Source organism: Bubalus bubalis, chromosome 4 (genome assembly GCF_019923935.1).
Source record: "Bubalus bubalis isolate 160015118507 breed Murrah chromosome 4, NDDB_SH_1, whole genome shotgun sequence".
In the NCBI taxonomy this organism is placed as follows: Eukaryota; Metazoa; Chordata; class Mammalia; order Artiodactyla; family Bovidae; genus Bubalus; species Bubalus bubalis.
Genome location: NC_059160.1, coordinates 77,420,448 through 77,439,452, shown reverse-complemented (window position 1 = coordinate 77,439,452; position 19,005 = coordinate 77,420,448). Strand labels below are relative to the sequence as shown.

Genomic DNA, 19,005 nt, shown 5'->3' with positions numbered 1-19,005 from the left:
AATAATTTTTAAATGAATAAGCTTTTAAATATTATAATTGTTTTTATTTTTTAACCTACAATAAACTCTTAAGTTTAAAAGCTTCCAGCTTGTGCATATTAGTGAGACTGCATAATTTGGAGGATGCTTTGCAGTAGAAATATGGATGGCCAAGAACTAATTAAAATGTAGCTTTTTTTTTTTTTCTATGTACAATGTCAGCTTGGCTCTGAATATTCTTAAGTTGCAGATTAAAGTGTTTATGTCAAATTTATATAAAATTATTTAATAATATAAACAAATATTAGTGATGAGAATATCTTTATGTCTTAATTGCAAGAGCAATGGGAAAAAAAACTGATATCAGTGTGAAATTATTTGTACAACAAAGAATTTTTATGTATATTTTGTCCATGCAGTTTATTTATACAACTATAAAACAATATAAATCAAATTTTAAAGTCCTAGTTACTCTGGTCTTCACTTTTTATTTAAAAATGTAAAGTCTAGTAATGTTTCCTACTTACATTATGTTTTCTCTTTTATTTTATTATGTGCCTAAAACAGAGTAGATATGCAAATCAGTGAACCACTCATTAAGGCAACAAGTTGTATGACTCAAGCAGAATGTTGGAGTTAGACTTGATTTCCTATCCTGGCGAAAATATTTACAATTTATGGCAGGCTACTTCATTTTTCTGTGCCAGCCTTTCTTTGCCCTTAAAAGGAGTAATAGTCATACTACCCTATAAGGCTGTTGAAAGAATTACATAATCATATGTGGAAAATGGCTTGGAAAGTTCCAACAAATAGTAAACCCTCAGTGAATGTTAGTTTCTCCTTTCTTTATCTTCCTAGTGAATTCATCATTAATCCCAGAAACAATTCCAGACAATAAGAACACTAACTATGGGAACATTTACAGTTTCAGAAACAGAGTACTGAAGAGCCCTGTTTTCACATAATAACCATCACTGCATTGGCAAAACCACCACTGTCCACAAAAGCTCTCTACGATGAGGGGAATGTTCCCTATCTCCCATGTGTGCTGAGTCCTCAGTCACTTCAGTCTTCTGACTCTTTTGTGGCCCCATGGACTGTAGCCTGCCAGGCTCCTCTGTCCATGGGATTCTCCAGGCAAGAATACTGGAGTGGGTTGCCATTTCCTTCTCCAGGGGATCTTCCTGACCCAGGGATCGAATCTGTGTCTCTTAGGTCTCCTGCATTGGCAGGTGGGTTCCTTAACACTAGCGCCACCTGGCAAGCCTGTGTCTTCCATGAGATAGTCCCTAGCTGCATGTGGCAATAAGCATTTGAAGTAAAGTGAGTGCACCCAAGGAACTGACTTTTGTTAAAAGAGAAAGCAGCTTATTTTTATTTTTTAATATTTATTTAATTTGACTGTGCTGCATCTTAGTTGCGGCATGTGGGATCTTGGGTTGCGACCTGTGAGCGCTTCAGTTGCAGTACGTGGGATCTAGTTCCTTGATCAAGGATAGACCCTGGGCGGCCTGCATTGGGAGCGTGGAGTCTTAGCCACTGGAGCACCAGGGAAGTCCCAAGGAACTGACATTTAAATTTTGCTTTGTTTTAATTAACTTGAATTTACCTACACGTGGCTAGTGGCTACCATATTGGACAAAGCAGGCCTAGATTCTTCTGTCTCTTCCACAACAAACTTGAAGATGATTCCCAATCACCTTGAAGGTGTGACCAGTCCCTGCCCTTCCGTCCATTTCCCACTTCTCCTGAATTCACCTCTGAGAACTATCCTATTCCTCTCATCTCTGCCTTTGTCCATCACTAGCAGTGATAAGCTTTTCCCTTATCTAATAGCTTCCTCTCTGACTTCCAACCTTAAACACACTTCTTCCTGAAGAGGAAATCTTCAGACCAGTGTGTTGTTGTTCAGTTGCTATCATGTCCAGCTCTTTGCAGCCCCAAGGACTGTAGCACGCCAGGCTCCTCTGTCATCTGTCTCCTCGAGTTTGCTCAAATTCATGTGCACTGAGTCAGCCCAGTATAACCTTTGACAAAATCTGATATGATTCTAATCAAAATATCAGGATCCAGGTATCATTTTGTCTATTAAATAGAAGACTTAAGATTGCCAGAGGTATTTTAAAGAGATGGAGAAGAGGGCAGACTTGCATGTGCTCTGTACACCAGACCTATGTGTGTGTAATACTTTGTAGAGAGGAAAAAAGAAACAAGAAGGAAAGAAGAAAGAAGAGAGGGAAGGAGGGAGGAAGGAAAAGGGTATAAGGAAGAAGGGAAGGGAAAAAGAATGAAAGGAAGAAAGCAAAGGAAATAAAAAGAGAAGAGCAGGAGAGAGGAGCAAATATGATCAGTGTCCAATGTAACATTGAATTCATGCACTGCATGAATAAAATTATAACAGTAAAGATGAAAACAATAATACATGATGACAGTAATGACAAAATTCTGTTTTTTAATACTTGGCTTTTTATTAGACTAAACTAGCTTTAAAAGGCTTCAATTCATTTTTGTTTTCTCCTACTCCATCATATATTATATTCTTGGTTTTTTTTTTTAAGTATTTCAAGATCTCTAAATATTTGGAAATACTGTAAATTACCAATTTTCAACATAAATTTAGTTTAGCTTGACAAGGAACCTGCTTCTAAGCAATTTTGAGGTTGAGTTCCCAGTAAATAATATACATCATAGGCATTATAAAAACTGAAGGAAGTGGGCCTCTTTTCAAGTGTGAGTGGTTTAGGCCATTCGTGGAAACTTTTAATAATCAGTGGATACTGAAAAGAAATTGAAGTTTTCTCATTCCCTTTGCTATGGAAAGAGAAAAATCTAGAAGAAAAGCATTATTTTAACTCTTTCTAATTGAAATTAATTCGATATTAAACCCACTCTGAGCCACATATCAAGTAGAAATCACAAAAGATATAAAAGTTAATTAAAGACAGCCTTTGTTCTCAAGGGGCTCATTGCAATCCATTGAGGGCAAGAAAGAATTGAAGCACTTAAATACAAGATGTTAAATACTAAAATAAAGTTCAAGCAGCCTGAGCAAAGAAGAGAATGCCTAATTCTGCCAGGAAGACAAGGGAGGGCTTCAGGAAGGAAGTATCTCTTGAACTGAGCCCTGAAGAATGAGGACGACTTACCCATGCAGAGACGGCAGGGAAACAATATGTGGAAAAGCACAGAATCTGCAAGAATGTGGAGTAGTTGGGAGATTGCCCTCGGCCCTTGTGACTAGAGTATGTACTCTATGTATACACAGAAAAGTGATGACAGATACATGCGTGCTCAGTCATGTCTGACTCTTTGTAACCCTATGGACTGTACCGTGCCAGGCTCCTCTGTCCATGGGATTCTTCTGGCAAGAATACTGGAGTGGGTTGCCCTTCCCTTCTCCAGGGGATCTTCCCCACCCAGGGGCGGAACCTAGGTCTCCTGCATTGCAGGCAGATTCTTTACCATCTGAGCCACCAGGGAAGCCCCATTGACATTCTAAGAAACTTAAAAGAGAAAATCTGGCTAACCTATTCTTTCTTGTTTTCTTCATTAGATCCCCTCAGTAGAGTATGTTTAAGACCAAAAAATGTAACTGATTCTTTGAGCACTTACATCAATGCTAATTATATTAGGGTAAGTAAATAAACCTAAATTTCTTTCTGATAAGCATGTTGATGTACTGTCTGGAATTGTTGGGGTTTTTTTTCACCCCTCAGACTAGATTAATTTTGATTTAACTTGGTTACCAGCAAGTTTTGTTTTGCTCGCTTGGTCATAATCAATGTCGGTAAGTCTTCCTTTCCTGTATGTCTGTGGCCACAGTGCTCCCTCTGAGGTGCTCTGGGGAGGACTGCGCTTAACAACCCTCAGTACCATGTGCTATGCTCGACTTGTTGAGATAATAACCACTAGAATGGTGGTGCTCGAATCAATGAAGCCGTGAAAGTATGTAGCTTTTGGACCTGCAGAATTGTTTTGTTTTGAAGATCTTTCACCTAAACTTTCAGTGCAAGGCATGGACTTCAAAGCCAACATTTTTTCTTTTTTTCTCAAACTAGGGCTACAGTGGCAAAGAGAAAGCATTCATCGCCACACAGGGCCCCATGATCAACACCGTGAATGATTTCTGGCAGATGGTTTGGCAGGAGGACAGTCCCGTGATTGTTATGATCACAAAACTCAAGGAAAAAAATGAGGTATGACCTTTTCCCAAGTGCAGAACATTGTATTTTTTTCTGTTACTCTAGAACAGAGATTGTTTAAGGAAAATTACCATATACTTCCTAACAAATTTAAGATGTTAAGACACCTAAAGGCTAGGTCAGTTTATGCTCCTCCAAAATGGAAATTGGTGTCCTGTGAATGATAGCTTTCTTTCAGTGAAATCAATGTGCTTGGCATACAACATTCACATTTGTATCTATATATCTATGTAAGGAAATGAGGGGCCCTGAATCATCACTCTGATATATAATAGGGAAATAAAAAATTGTTCATTTACATCATGAGCAATTTTTGAGCACCTACTAAGTGACAGATACTATTTTATTTACTTATTTATTTATGGCTGTGCTGGGTCTTCATTGCTGTGCAGGCTTTTCTCTGGTTGTGGAGAGCAGGGGCTACTCTCTAGTTGCGGTTTGTGGGCTTCTCACCATGGACAGAGGAGCCTTGTGGGCTACAATCCATGGGATCACAAAGAGTCGGACAGGACCGAGCGACTAACACACACACACACACACTGTGGTGGCGTCTCTTGTGGTGAAGCAGGGGCTCTAGGGTGCTCAGGCTTCAGTAGTTGCAACTTGCGGGCTCAAGAGCGCAGACTCAATAGTTGTGGTCGACGGGCTTAGTTGCTTCACAGCCTGTGGGATCTCCCTGGACCAGGGATTGAATCCACATCTCCTACATCGGCAGGTGAGTTCTTTACCACTTAGCCACCAGGAAAGCCCCAGATACTATTTTAGTTGCTGGCAGTTTGTTAGTAAACAAACACAAAGATTCCTGCCCTTGGTAGATTTTACCTTTCTAGTGAGGGGGAGACAGACAAAAAGCAAGAAGCAGAATTTCATAAGAATATAGCATATTAGAAGGGATAGATGCTGGTAGGAAAAAACAGTAGAGTGGGATAAGGGGACTGGGTGTCTGAGCTGTAGGGAGCAGTAGGAGAAGAGCAAGCTGCAGTATTATACAGGGGGATATACCTCACTGAGAAAGTGAAATTTGGAGAAAGGTTTGAAGTTAACCAAACCAAACAACTTTCTCAATATTTTCATAAAACAAAATCCAAGAAAGAGACAAAATTAGATCCCACATCCATACTAGTAAACTTTTCTAAGGATCCAGCTTATAGAATATGCTTTCTGTATTTTGCGTGATAAAAATAAAACTGTGTAATTCCCAAAGAGTGCTATCCTAGACACTGCCTACATTTCATGACATCTTATTGAGATAATTTACAGTCTGATTTTAGCCAGAATTTGTGTTTGTTTTCTGATCAAAATGACTATGCCCGTGTCTCACCCTGACAATAAGAATTTAAGAAAATGGAAATTTCCCTTTAACTCCTTTGGTGAGTTGCAACCACCAACCATAGTATAACCATGCTGCTAATGCAGAAAACTCAGGTACACAAACAGCAACTTAAAGTTCTTTTAAAGTTTTGTTGTTTTCTTCCATTTTTGCTACAATAGACAAAGAATCTTTTTCTGAAATTTATCCTGGGAAAAAAATTATATTTTTGGCCAGTAGATGAATACTGGCCAATACAGTAATGTATACTGCATTAGCTATATGCTTACTAAATAAATGCATTTATATGAATCTTATATGAAAGTCTAAAGTGGCATAATAAAATAATCCCTAATATTCTTAGCTATTTCACCCAATATCAACTTGTCAACATAATAAGCCACTGACAAGTCCTGCACAGTTGTTTAATATCTGTGACAATTTACCCTCATGGCAGGAAAAAAAAATTCTTCAAGTTTTAAAGGTATATTCTCTGTGTATTTATACCCATGCATATATACATAGAATTTATGTTAATATGGCAAGCTAGATAATTTGAAAAACCAGTCATACTGAGTGAAATACGATATGGCATGCATAGCAGAGCTTGGGGGAGAAAGTAAATTCTAGTAGTAAAAAACTGAATAAAATTCATAAAACCAGAGAATTACAGGTTATTTGTGTTTTCATGACAATATAAGAACTGGAGACAAAGCCTTGGGCTTGCAGGAGCTAGGACTTAGAACTGAGACCTTCCATGAAGTGAGCACCTGCAAGGGCTATGCCTTCAGTGAAAGGGTGAACCACAGAAATAAACCTGCCTACCAAAATAGGATTATAACAGGAAATTAATCTATCAAAGTCTGGCCTTCTCATGGGATCAATAGTAAGGTACTCTTGAGTATTCAGAATTCAAAAACCAGGAAGCACCAAGTGGCAAGTAATTAATATTAAATAGTATTTTTTAATGTATATAAATCATTTATAAACTAGTTTATATTCATTTAATTAAAAAATTAAAAGTAATACTGCATTGGTAAGGCACTTTACAAAAACAAAGTCTTCTGCTATCTGCACAGCAAACACTACACAGAATTTCAGAGGAAAAAGCCCAGCAAATATAAACTCAGAAGTCAAACTTCTGAGAAACACATGTAAATAACCGACGTAAGTAAAAAGCAGAAACAACAAATAGTAGAAATAGACCTACAAGAAATTGAAACAATAGAAACTGTAAATATAGGCTTTTTTATAATTAAACATACAAAATATAAAATTAAAAACTTGACAAAAGAACAATTTACTATCAAAAAAGACTAGGAAGATTTAAAAACAAACCAAAGAGGCCTAGAAATAAATATTATACACATTAAAATGAAAAAACTTCATGAGATAAGTGGATTGGCAAGCTGGACACAGTTGAATAAATAATTACTGGATTAAAAAGCAGAGCTAAGGAAATTACCTAGAAGATCAAAATGACCAAAAATGTGAAATAGAGTTTCAGAGGATAGTATTTAGATGTCCAATATATGTCTAATGGATTTTTTAGAAAAAAAGGGAGAATATAATAAAAGAAGTAATATATGAGGAAATAATGGTTAGGTATTTTCCAAAATTGGTGAAAGACTTGATCTCTCACAGTAAATCCTAGACTGGATAAATAAAATAAATCCACAGCTAGACACATCTGTGGAACTGAAAAACACTGCAGAGATTGTTTTAACAACCAGAATGACTAACAATTGGCTTCTCAGTAGTAACAGCAGAAGCCAAAAATCAGTAGAATAATACCCACAAAGGAATGAGAGGAAATCACAGACACCTTAGAACTCACACAAGAGTTGGCGATGCTTTCTAGATCTGAATAGACTGAACTACTCCTGCCCACTTTGGTTGGAATTACCATTTTCTGAATAGATTGTCATGATGTATTTTCTCAAAGAACATTCATACCTTTATTAATTCTATTTCTTTTATTAAAAGTAAAATCATACAAAATTGGCATAGAAAAAGCACTGTGATTTATGCGATTACATAAATATAAGGATGTAAATGTTTTGAAACAAGTTTTTTTTCCACTGAAAACATTATTTGTTGCATATTTTTTAAGGATTAATGCTTGGCAAAGCATATATACCACAAGGATCAGGGAACAGGTTTAGTAACTGTGTAAGATAAATTATGATTTTTGTTGTCCTGAGCATTTCATTCCTCAAATGTTATATGTTTGTTTCTTTAGACAAAAAGACAGAGATACACCAATGGTGCTATAACTTATTCTTGAGTCAGGTTTCATCAGGACAGGACAGAAGAAACTAAGATTGCTGGTTAATGATAAGAATTTCCTAGAAGTTAAATAGGATGTGACATATTTTAAAGGCCAACAGAGATAATATGAATAATTGGCAAATATGCCAAAGCCCTAACAGACAGCTATATTCTTCCCTTCTGTCCCCAAGACCAAAGTTTGTCATTCTAAGAGAACTGCTATATGAGATAAATATGTATTTCAAAGTGACAATGAGTTGGTTAACTGACAATGCTCAGACATCTCCATTGTGAATGTGAATGTGCAAATAGAGCCCATCTTGTTCTTTCCTTTTCAAGTGCATTAAACCTGAAGCTAACCTGTGGGCTTCCCAGGTGGCACCGTTGCTAAAGAACCCACCTGCCAATGCAGGAGATAGACAGGGTTGGATTTCCTGGGTCAGAAGGAGTCCCTGGGTTGAGAAGATCCCTTGGAGAAGGAAATGGCAACCCACTCCAGTATTCTTGCCTGGAGAATCCCATGGACAGAGGAGCCTGGTGGGCTACAGTCCATAGGGTCACAAAGAGTCAGACACAACTGAAGCAACTTAGCATGCAAACCTGTTGGTACCGTTCTCAGAATTCTTGTTCTCCATAGGAGAGTCAAGTAGATCTGTTGAAAGCCAGAATTTTTGAAAAAATAATGTCCACATAAAGGATGACTGAGATTTTTATTTTTCACTTTGGCTGCATAATTCAGAAATGGAAAAGGTATTATTTTTTCTTACCATTTTTAGCCTCTTGCCTTTTTAAGTGTCTGAGATATATATTCTGGAAATATCAAAGTAAATATTGATACATTATGTTACACTTCTGTGTGCAATTTGCTACATGTATTTTCCCATGGCCTGTCATAATTCCAAATATTGCAATAAGGATTTTGACTCTGTTATTATTGATTACTCATTAAATTAAAATGAAAATTCCTTTCCATCCAGATTCTCTAAAGATGTACAAAGAATACTATGGAAGAAACTTTAATGTTTTACAAATCAAAATGATACTGAAAAGTCTGGCTCAAAAGAAATAGGCAGTAGCCTTCACACTGCCAGGAAGATGCTGTTTACCAAAAATGTGCCAACTTTCAATTGTGTTAAGCGTCATTGTTTGAAATAGACAAAAATCATTTCCTCCAAAAATATGTGAGGGTGGAGTTATCTTTAGAAATTCCCAGGCTTTGTATTTTCATGAACCTTTCTACTTTCTAATAAATAAATAAAAGAATAATTGCCAGCTCTTATTAAATAATCACAATATTCTCATAGTTACTTTATTAAATAAGAATAGGCAAAAATTTTTAAAATAAAGCTGACAAATCAGTTCTCATCTATGGTGTGAAAAGAGAAGCAATTTTTATTTTTGGTAAGTTTGATTTCTTCATTTACGTAAATCTCATGAAGGAATTCCTCTTGAAAGAAATAAAACATTGAAAACACAGTGTTCAAACTTTTAACATGAACTATTGCTTAACTAGAGAAGACACAGCAGCTAAAACCTGAAAAGCTAGAGTAGGATCCGTCTAAACAGGACAAGAAGCATTTCTATATTTCCAAAGTCCTCAGACTAGCTCAGACTTTCTGCTAAGAAAGAAGTGGCTATGAATGTCGGTCATATTATGTGCACGGTGGAAGATATTTTCCACAGACTGCCATTTGTTGAATGTATATAGTAAGCACAGTTCATATGTTAATTCAGTTCATTTTCACTCTATCTCTACAAAGCAAGATTTACTATACCTATGTTATGGATGAGAAATGAAGGTCAGAGGTTAAATCATTTGCCTATAGTCTCAAAGTTAGTAAGTGATGGAGGCCCAATTTTAGTCCAGGTTTATTTGATTCCAAAGCTCACGTACTCATTATGCCCCAACATAATAAATGGGCTAAAGAAGGATGTAAAGTAAAGTAAAGTAAAGTGTTAGTTGCTCAGTCGTGTCTGACTCATTGTGATCCCATGACTGTAGCTCACCAGGCTCTTCTGTCCATGGGATTCTCCAGGCAGGAATACTGGAGTGGGTTGTCATGCCCTTCTCCAAAGGATCTTCCCAAGCCAGGGATCAAATCCAGGTCTCCTACATTGCAGGCAGATACTTTACCATCTGAGCCACGTGGGAAGCTCATAAATAAGGATGCAAGACATTAAAAGACAAAGTACCCATTGTTGGCTTCAAGAAGGAATAAGACACTGAATTATCATTCACGAAGTGAGAGCATTACTTGGTGATCTGGCCTAACGAAATACTTCTCTCGAGTAGTTAATACTGCCATATTCTGTCTTAATATTTACATCTTTCATCTGAGTTCACCTATGTGACTTAAATACTTAAAAACCCCATTTTGCCCATTGACCTGTTCAGCACTTTGCAAGCAGTTTAATCTCAAAAAGCAAAATAAAGAAATTGTATTTTAAGTATTCCCCAATTTCATTCTCTTCCTTTCTCTAACTGATAAAATTATGGATAAGATTTATTTTAATTACATTTCTTTGTCCAAATAGCTCTTATGGTGCCTTACAGTTTTTCAGCAGGGACCTGCAGAGGAAGTAGGTGCACAAGGAACATAAACCTGGCAAAGCAACAGCACACAGAGGCAGACACGACACCACAGAGCATGCTGAGCAGCTTGGTGTGGCCTGAGCATAGTAGGGAGTGAAGGGAGATGGGCCTGGAATGTTACATTTTGCTGAAGACTACAGAGAATGAAAGAGGGTTCTGTATTCTTTGTATATTCTGCTTTTAACATTATGAGTGTTCTCCATATCATTAATAACTCATCAAAAACATGATTTTTAAATGACTGCTAGAATTTCACTGTATGGTTGCTAAAATGTATGTAATCATTTCCTTATTAATAGATAAAGTCATTTCCAATCTTTTTATCCACATCTTTCATTATTAATTTATAATTTTAGATGTGAAATGACCTAAGTGATAAGAACTTTTGAAAAAATATATTCCCAATTTAGAAATACATCTAACTGTGCCATCATCTTTGGGCTTCCCTGTAGCTCAGGTGGTAAAGAATAGGCCTGCAATGAGGAGACCCAGGTTTGATCCCTGGATTGGGAAGATCCCCTGGAGAAGGAAATGGCAACCCACTGCAGTGTTCTTGCCTGGAGAATCCCATGGACAGAGGAGCCTGGCGGGCTAGGTTCCATAGGGTCGCAAGGAGTCGGACACGACTAAAGTGACTAAGCACTCCAATATTTTTGCTTGGAGAATTCCATGGACAGACACTACACTATCACCATTACCTTTAGCATCTAGAATTCCCCACTAACCTTGATGACTTTCAGTACTTCGTTCTTCTTTATCAAACATCCAGTAGTGTGTGTGTATTCATTCAATAGATGTTTATCAACTATCACCCATCAAGCACCAGTGTAGGCACATGGATTATATCTTTATGGACAAAATAGTCAAAGATCCCTCCTTTCATGGAGCTACAATCTAAAAGAGTAGACACGGTAAACAAGAAACAAAAATTTAAAATATTAGATATAGGTACAGTGTCAGGTCTTATGAGGAGTGGAGAAAACATATGGTAGAGTAAGAGAGATGGAAGACAGTTTACACCGAGATCAGGAGAGCATTTTAAAATTTATATATGGCAGCCTATAAGAATCTTATGAATTTATAGAAGTAATGACTTAAGTCAAATCACAGCTACTGTAGATGACTTTATTTAATTAAATACATCCAAAACAAGTGTTTCTTTACAATATAAATATTAATCAAGTATATCCCATGTTTACCTTAAGTTTCATTATGAAATCTGATGGGTATTCAGGTGGAAATGATTGATTTGTAAGTAAATTATAGTTAAAAATAAAGTAGATCTTTTTAAGCTGTACATTTAAAGAGAAAATAAATTTTCCTGATAAAACACTTGTAATTAAATTTAATTATACTATGTTATATTCTAAATCCATAAAATAAAAGTACATCTTCTCAACTATTTAAAATTAGCTAAAAAAATTAGAGTTAGATAATCTAGAAAGTTCATCAAATATACCTAGAAAGTGTAGAAACTGGGCTGTTCGATCTTCCAAATAACTAATGTTTATTGAACACTAACAGTGTGCTTAGAAATTAATTTTTACAATAAGTTTATTTGTAAAACTCAATGAAAGACACTGAGGTCCAGGGCAGTTAAGCAACCTGCCCAGGCTAAACAGCCAGCAATCTGACTCCCAACTCCTCCTTCTCACCTCTCTACATACCCTCCTCAAGTCTTCTTCCTAGTTAAGGTGGGAAGGGAGAAAGTTCTAGTCCAAGCAGTGATTGCGGCCAGAGAGCAGTATCTGGGATTGCTTACAGTCCTGGTTTAAAATCTCTAACCATTCTAAGGAAAGAGGAGAAGGATAAAGCATTTTGACTTAGTTTAAAGAAAAAGCGTAAGGTCTGTTCATTCAAAGTAGTGGACAATTTGAAAGTGTGGATTGGAACTGTGATGCGGGAGTCATGCTCAAGTTAGAAGTGTAGGGTGGACAAGAGGATTCACTCTTTGTACCAAGCATGGAAATAAATGAGCAAACAAAGTCCCATAGTCAGAGTGTCTGTCAACAAGGTCAGGGAGGGTCATGTTGAAGGACAGTGGAGACCCATTAACCGGTATTCAGCTGTTCTGGACGATCAGAATTAGATATTTGGTTTCTAGGGAAGCAGCCTGACCCAGCACTGCCCAGCACTGCCCAGCAGCCTCAGCTCATTTCCTGAATGACCGGGTGCTGGACGGTTATGCTGCACAAGCAATTAAGAGTGGCCAGGAATTCTGAGGCTGACAGTCCCTAAGAAATATTACTCACCTGTTCTTTCAAACATGCTTACATTCCAGGTATAATTCGGCACCCTAATTTGTAATTCAGCTGTTCTCCATTCAATTGCTGTAACTTGGTTTATTTCTAACTATAGTTAGAAGCCCTCTTATTTGACACATATAATCCAAGAACGTCAGAGTGGAGACTCAAACACAGCAAAAAGCTCTTTTGTTTTGTCTTAAAACAGGTACAGTTGTTCCTATTCAGATTTGTTCATTATTTTATTATGGGACAGTCTTTTGTTATTTTTAATATTGGTTCCAGGTCATGTAGTTTGTGTAATTCCTGCCTTTTATATATCATTAAAATGTCCCATTTCAGTTTCTTTAAAATAAGAGAACATAGTAAAGTTTATAAAACCATATGAATGCAGAATTTTGTCTGTATTTCCAAACTTTGCCCTTTTCTAAGTCTCACCTGTACCTGATTTCCATGCAGTTTTCTTTACTGATCCACTTCCCCCCACTCCCATGAAAACCTAATTAACTCACACAATTATTTCATGGAACAATTCTTTTTTTCTTCTTACCCTCATGTTTCATGAATTTATGTGACGTTTCATTAAATGAATGCAGCTGTCCTTAAGAGGTTTGGATACAAATACCACTTACTAACATACAGCTCAGCAGACAGTGACAGAAGTACTGGACTTAGTAAGAGAGTGGATGGAGGGCATTCAGTGTTCCGTTGAGTATTAGTGTATTTCACAGAGGGAAGGGAGAGTATTGGTTAATGGTATAGAAAAGAGTTGGTTATTGGAGCAGAAATCCAAACACCAAAGCTTGGATTTATAAAGTGATATTTGCTCAAAGGGTCTTGGTTCCAAGAGCATGTTCTCAGAGACCCCTACCAAAACACCTGAGCTTCAGTATTCTCAGCTGTAAAATTATAAAAAAAAATAATAACAATAACAATATCTACTCTCTGTTCTACTTAACACAAATGATCATGGAAGGGATTCAATGATATATTTTGGTAAAGATGCTTTTAATATCAAATTGCTGCATCTATGTTAGTAATATTAGGTGGAATACTAAGAATTAGAGTAAATAAAACCATAATAATTTTAGACAATCTGATCCATTCTCTTTTACGCAAATATAACCCAACTGCAACTAAGTATCTCTTTGTTTATTTAGAGCCATTTCCTTTGTGATGATACATCTTTAGCTCATAAAGCAAAAATTTCTTTGATTTTAAATGCATAGAATTTAAAAAGAAAGTAACTTAAAAATAGATTTTCTTTTCAGGCAACTAATATACTAGCTAGACTTGCTTCCTCTTTATACACAAATAACCCTAATGTGGTGAGAGTGAGAGGGATGATCAAAGAAAAAAAAATAGATTATAAAAATATGGGTTTGCATTGCTTTGCACTGCATTCTACTTTTGCTGTAAACCACTGATGATGAAAAATTGGTTGATGTCCAGGATCTTTACAGTCAAGGTTCACTAATTACTTGTTTATACAAGAGACACATAACCTTCTGGAAACCTCTTTGTCCTCCAAATTATGAATTCTTGGAATTAATAGATAATTTTACTGAAAGAACTGGCCCAGCTAACAGAATAGTGATGATTTGGGGTTATATTCTGCTACATAGCGTGCTATTTCAAATTACACACAATTAGTGTGATGTCACAATATTATCTTTAAGAGAGCACTTTCCTTCCTTGCATTTTTCTTTTTCATATCATTGTTAACGCCACAATGAAAAAACCGTAAAAAGCTACTCACAAAAATAATTCAAATGTGAACTGATGCCCTTAGAAACAACCACATTTGCAGCTCTCGCTCACTTCATATTCAAAAGCACCCACACTTATCTGGTCTCTTTTTCTACATCCTCCTTAAAGAGGGGAAAAATGTATTCAGTGTGTAAAAATAAGCTATTGTATCTCAGAAAGGAGATGGGATGCTAATTAAGGGTTGTTTGAATGAACAAGTCACATTACATTGTCTACTGGGAGCCGGCTGCCAATTGCATTTTTGGTAAAGAGTCAAGAAAAACATTCGAGAGGGCCCCGGCAAGCTCAGGAGAGAAGCAAGCAGTGCTTTCATTTATCAAGTAGGTGCACAAGCCTGGATTGTATTGTTAAGAGTCAGGGTGCAAGCTGAGAACTCCTGCCTGGCAGTTTTTCTTACCAGTTTCAAGAGCCACCTTCTCATTGAGGGGCCTGCTACTCAGGCCAGATCCTGGACAATGGGGCATATATGCCTGACTGCTGGGCCACTGAATGCCTCTTTCTTTGTTCAATACCTTTTGCAAGATTCTTTGTCACTCTTCTTGGATTCATCCAGGAGGCATGGGTTTTAAGTCACACAATAGCTCGGGTCTTGCAGCGAAATAATTGATGCTCCATTGAAAGCAACCAGGCAATTTGGTTAGTATGATTATCTTTAACAAATCGGGGAAATTTCAGACATTTGGCAATTCATAAATGAGGAGGGAAAGAAATTGCTTTATTTTTTAAAGATTGCTATTTTTAAAAAAAAATTTATTAAAATATAGTTGATTTACAGTGCTGTGTTAGTTTCAGGTGTACAGTAAGGTGATTCAGTTATACAGATATATGTATGATTCTTTTTTAGATTCTTTTCCATTAGAAGGTATTACAAGATTTTGAGTATAATTCCCTGTGCTGACGGTTTCTCTTTTTTTAAATGTTAATGTTATATTAGCCAGACTAAGCCTGATAACCTGATTGCTTGATAGTCTTGGGGGTGGGATGACATGGAAATAGAGGTGAAAATGATTTACTTTGTTTGGAAAAGGACCAGAATGTAGAGTAGGCAAATGTGTTTTTATTGTAGTGGATGAAAAACAGTGATTCCACTAGATGAAGTGACTTCCTTGTGGCTCTGTCACATAGAGCATTTGGTGCTTAGCATGATAGAGCCCCAGAGGTGTGTTTCTGATATGTTACATGTCTTTTCCTTTAGTTCTGTAATTCTGTAATTTTTTTGCTGTTGCTCTTTTAAATCTATAAGAACTTAACTATTTTTAAGTGTGGTCATATGCCTTTGATATAGACATAAAGAAACAAGCTTCCTGAGGACTGAAAGGTCCCTAACCGAAGGCAATAAGTGAAAGAATTTCTTTATCAATATGCATATGTGTTTGAAAGAAAATGATGAATTCTATTTAAACAATATTTCTAAAATTAAATTACTTCCCTGGGCACTGAAGATAAAGCATTAACTTTCACACTTTTATTCTTAGACATTAAAATGTGTGGTAAAAAAGTAGTAGTTCTTTTGTGGTTGTTTAAAAGGCAAAAGAATAAATAATATGAATTTATATGTATGTTTGAAACTCATTTTGTGATGATATCATAAAAATAATATATTTGATGCATGATCTAATGCATATTTAAGTAATGATCTAATCACTTTAGATCAAAAACCCATCCCATAATCCAGTATTGTAAAATATAATAACAATAATAATATCAAGTTTTGAATGCTTACTGTATGCTTAGCTTTGTCTTAAGTGCTTTCCATGTATTAAATCTTGAGGAAGCTGAGGCCAGAGAGAGTTTATGTTCCCTGTTTATGGACTCAGATAAATGGTAGCACCAAAATTTGGTCCCAGGCTCTTTGACTCCAAAGCTTGCACCTTATCCATCATATTATGTTTTCTTGTTGCAATATAATTGTTATTACTTCTATTAAACCCTTCAAAGAGGATCCTTCATAAAAATTTTAAAAATAATTTTGCTACACATTTATTTCAATGGATCTTGTAGATGAAAAGGCAATTGGTCCTGGCAAATACAATACCACAGATATATTAATGGCCATTATGTCTACTTTACATACAGGGGAGACTGCATTCTGTGGCATCTAACACATTACAGATACTCTTACTAGAGACTTTAGTTTGATGAAGCAGGAAATGTGTGAAAAAGTGAAAGTGTTAGTCACTCAGCTGTGTCCCACTCGTTGCGACCCCATGGACTGTAGCCAACCAGGCTCCTCTGTCCATGGAATTCTCCAGGTAAGAATACTGGAGTGGGGTAGCCATTCCCTTCTCCAGGGGATCTTCTCGATCCAGGGATTGAACCCTTGTCTTCTGCACCGCAGGCAGATTCTTTACCGTCTGAGCCACCAGGGAAGCCCCAAGGAAATGTGACTTGCCTCAATCATAGGGGAGAACATTTTATTTTCACCTTGTTCATCTCATGATAAACTCTAATATTTGGATCTCCTAATTCTTAATTCAGTTCTGAATTAGCCCTTAATTTCTCTGTGGGGATTTGAGAAATTTTGCCTGAATTATTTTTTTGTATGGGATTAACAGCAATAGTACTGGTTAAAAAAAAAAACAAACTTGACTGAGGTATAATTTATACTATACATACTATGGGCTTCCCAGGTGGCACTAGTGGTAAACAAACGAACAAACCTTCCTGCCAATGAAGGAGACGGAAGAAACGTGGGTTCTATCCCTGGGTCGGGAATATCCCCTGGAGGAGGAAATGGCAACCCACTTCAGTATTCTTGCCTGGAAAATCCCATGGGCAGAGGAGCCTGGTGGGTTACAAAGAGTTGGGCTGCATAGAGTTGAACACAACTGCGTGCCACATGCATATATATATACTATAAAGTTTATCCATTTAAAATGTATAGTTCGGTGGTTTTAGCTCATTTACAGAATGTTTAAAATTGATACTTGATTTATTTTATTTAACTAAATAGAAACTTTTGAGATGCTTGAAAGAAAAATGCTTCCAGGCCAATGAAAACCGTTAATATTTGCCGTGTTCTTCTTTCCCCTCCTCCAGAAATGCGTGCTTTATTGGCCAGAAAAGAGAGGAATATATGGAAAAGTTGAGGTTCTGGTTATCAGTGTAAATGAATGCGATAACTATACTGTTCGAAACCTTGTCTTAAAGGTAAGAATATGGAGCTGTAGCTGTCTACAAAGTGGAAGGTGTTAGAGGATTGCATTTTTATTTTGAACTTTTTTGTCCTAAGAACTGCAGATTCAAGTTAAACAAGTTAAATAATGTCAAGATCAAGAAGAAATTCTAATCACTCCCTTATGTATTTTGTTGTCAGCTACTATCACTCTGTGGAATAATTAATTTAAGTAGACATTAAAGAAATCCACTAAGTAGGGTGCTATGGTCTTCTAATTTGCATATATATAACACCTCTGATTTAACCTTTTGAACACCTTTAACTAAAGGACTAAAGGCTTGTGCTGGAGATGTTACCATGATTTCTTTTTTTAATGTCACTTTGTCTCAGCAGATTTAAGTAAGGCCTGGAAACTGTGAAAGGGAAAATCTGCACTCGTGGGTGGTTGTGGGAGGCAAGAAAAGCCTGAAGTGTTGTTGAGATCTTCCAAAACTTGGAGTTACAGTCATTTATAGGGACTTTCCCAGACCAGATTATGTCATAGAAAATTTATCTTATTTAAATTTTGGACAGCAAATGCTGAGGGATGTTGCCATGGTATTGTTGCTATTGTTTTTACTTCTAGAGAGCAAGCATCCCAAAGATTCCAGTCCTATCTAGAACCCCACTGCTGGGACAGAATCATCACAAAGAAGAAAGTTGAGACAGAGCTGCACTGATGGGTTTTAATGGGAAATTCATGATAGGAAGGCACTTAGAGAAACCTGTTCTTCAACATGTATTCTCTAGTGCCTAGTCTACGCCAGGCCCCAACCTGGTTTTGAAATGATGTGCATGGACCCTCCCTTGTCACTCCTTTACTACAGGGATTCCTCACTAATGTTAAAAACTGGTATTTAGGGTGAGTGTAGAATCATTAGAGTGGGTATAAAATTAAGCATTCTTATACTGGTCAATATGTTTATAATAATCTGTCTGGAGCATTCAAAGAACAGGAAACACACTATATCCCAATTCTTGGCCATTTATTCATCTACCATTATGTTCATGATCATAAATTACAAACATATCTAGCATATATATGTTTTCTATATTAAATATATATCATGTATATATTTCTCATTTAATTGAAGCAAGACTGTCAGATTTTGACATCAGCATATTTACAGTAAATTTTTCTCAGGTTGAAAGAATATTCTTCATAAGTCTCCTAGATTTTATGGCCACCTAGAAGTGAGGAGCAAGCAAGATGGCAGTGATAGAAAGTGTTTAGTATTGTGGTTTGGATGCCTTTTAGTTCCACAAGTAAATGAAGCGCTTGGTGGCTATTTCTATTTTCAGCAAGGAAGTCACACCCAACGTGTGAAACATTACTGGTACACCTCATGGCCCGATCACAAGACTCCAGACAGTGCCCAGCCCCTTCTGCAGCTCATGCTGGATGTGGAAGAAGACAGACTTGCCTCCGCGGGCCGAGGGCCTGTGGTGGTCCACTGCAGGTAAGGGATGAGCCGTCCTTT

At 36.8% G+C, this 19,005-nt stretch overlaps 1 protein-coding gene across 2 annotated transcripts in view; it reads left to right on the top strand.

Annotated features, from left to right (window-relative positions):
- PTPRR (protein tyrosine phosphatase receptor type R) overlaps positions 1-19,005 on the top strand; it is a 268,902-nt gene that overhangs the window by 222,920 nt on the left and 26,977 nt on the right. For both annotated transcript variants that reach the window (XM_006058411.4, XM_006058412.4), the window contains exons 9-12: positions 3,533-3,612; positions 4,038-4,175; positions 17,407-17,517; positions 18,827-18,984. In XM_006058411.4, coding sequence (XP_006058473.2) covers positions 3,533-3,612; positions 4,038-4,175; positions 17,407-17,517; positions 18,827-18,984 — 487 coding nt within the window. The remainder of the gene's footprint in view (positions 1-3,532; positions 3,613-4,037; positions 4,176-17,406; positions 17,518-18,826; positions 18,985-19,005) is intronic.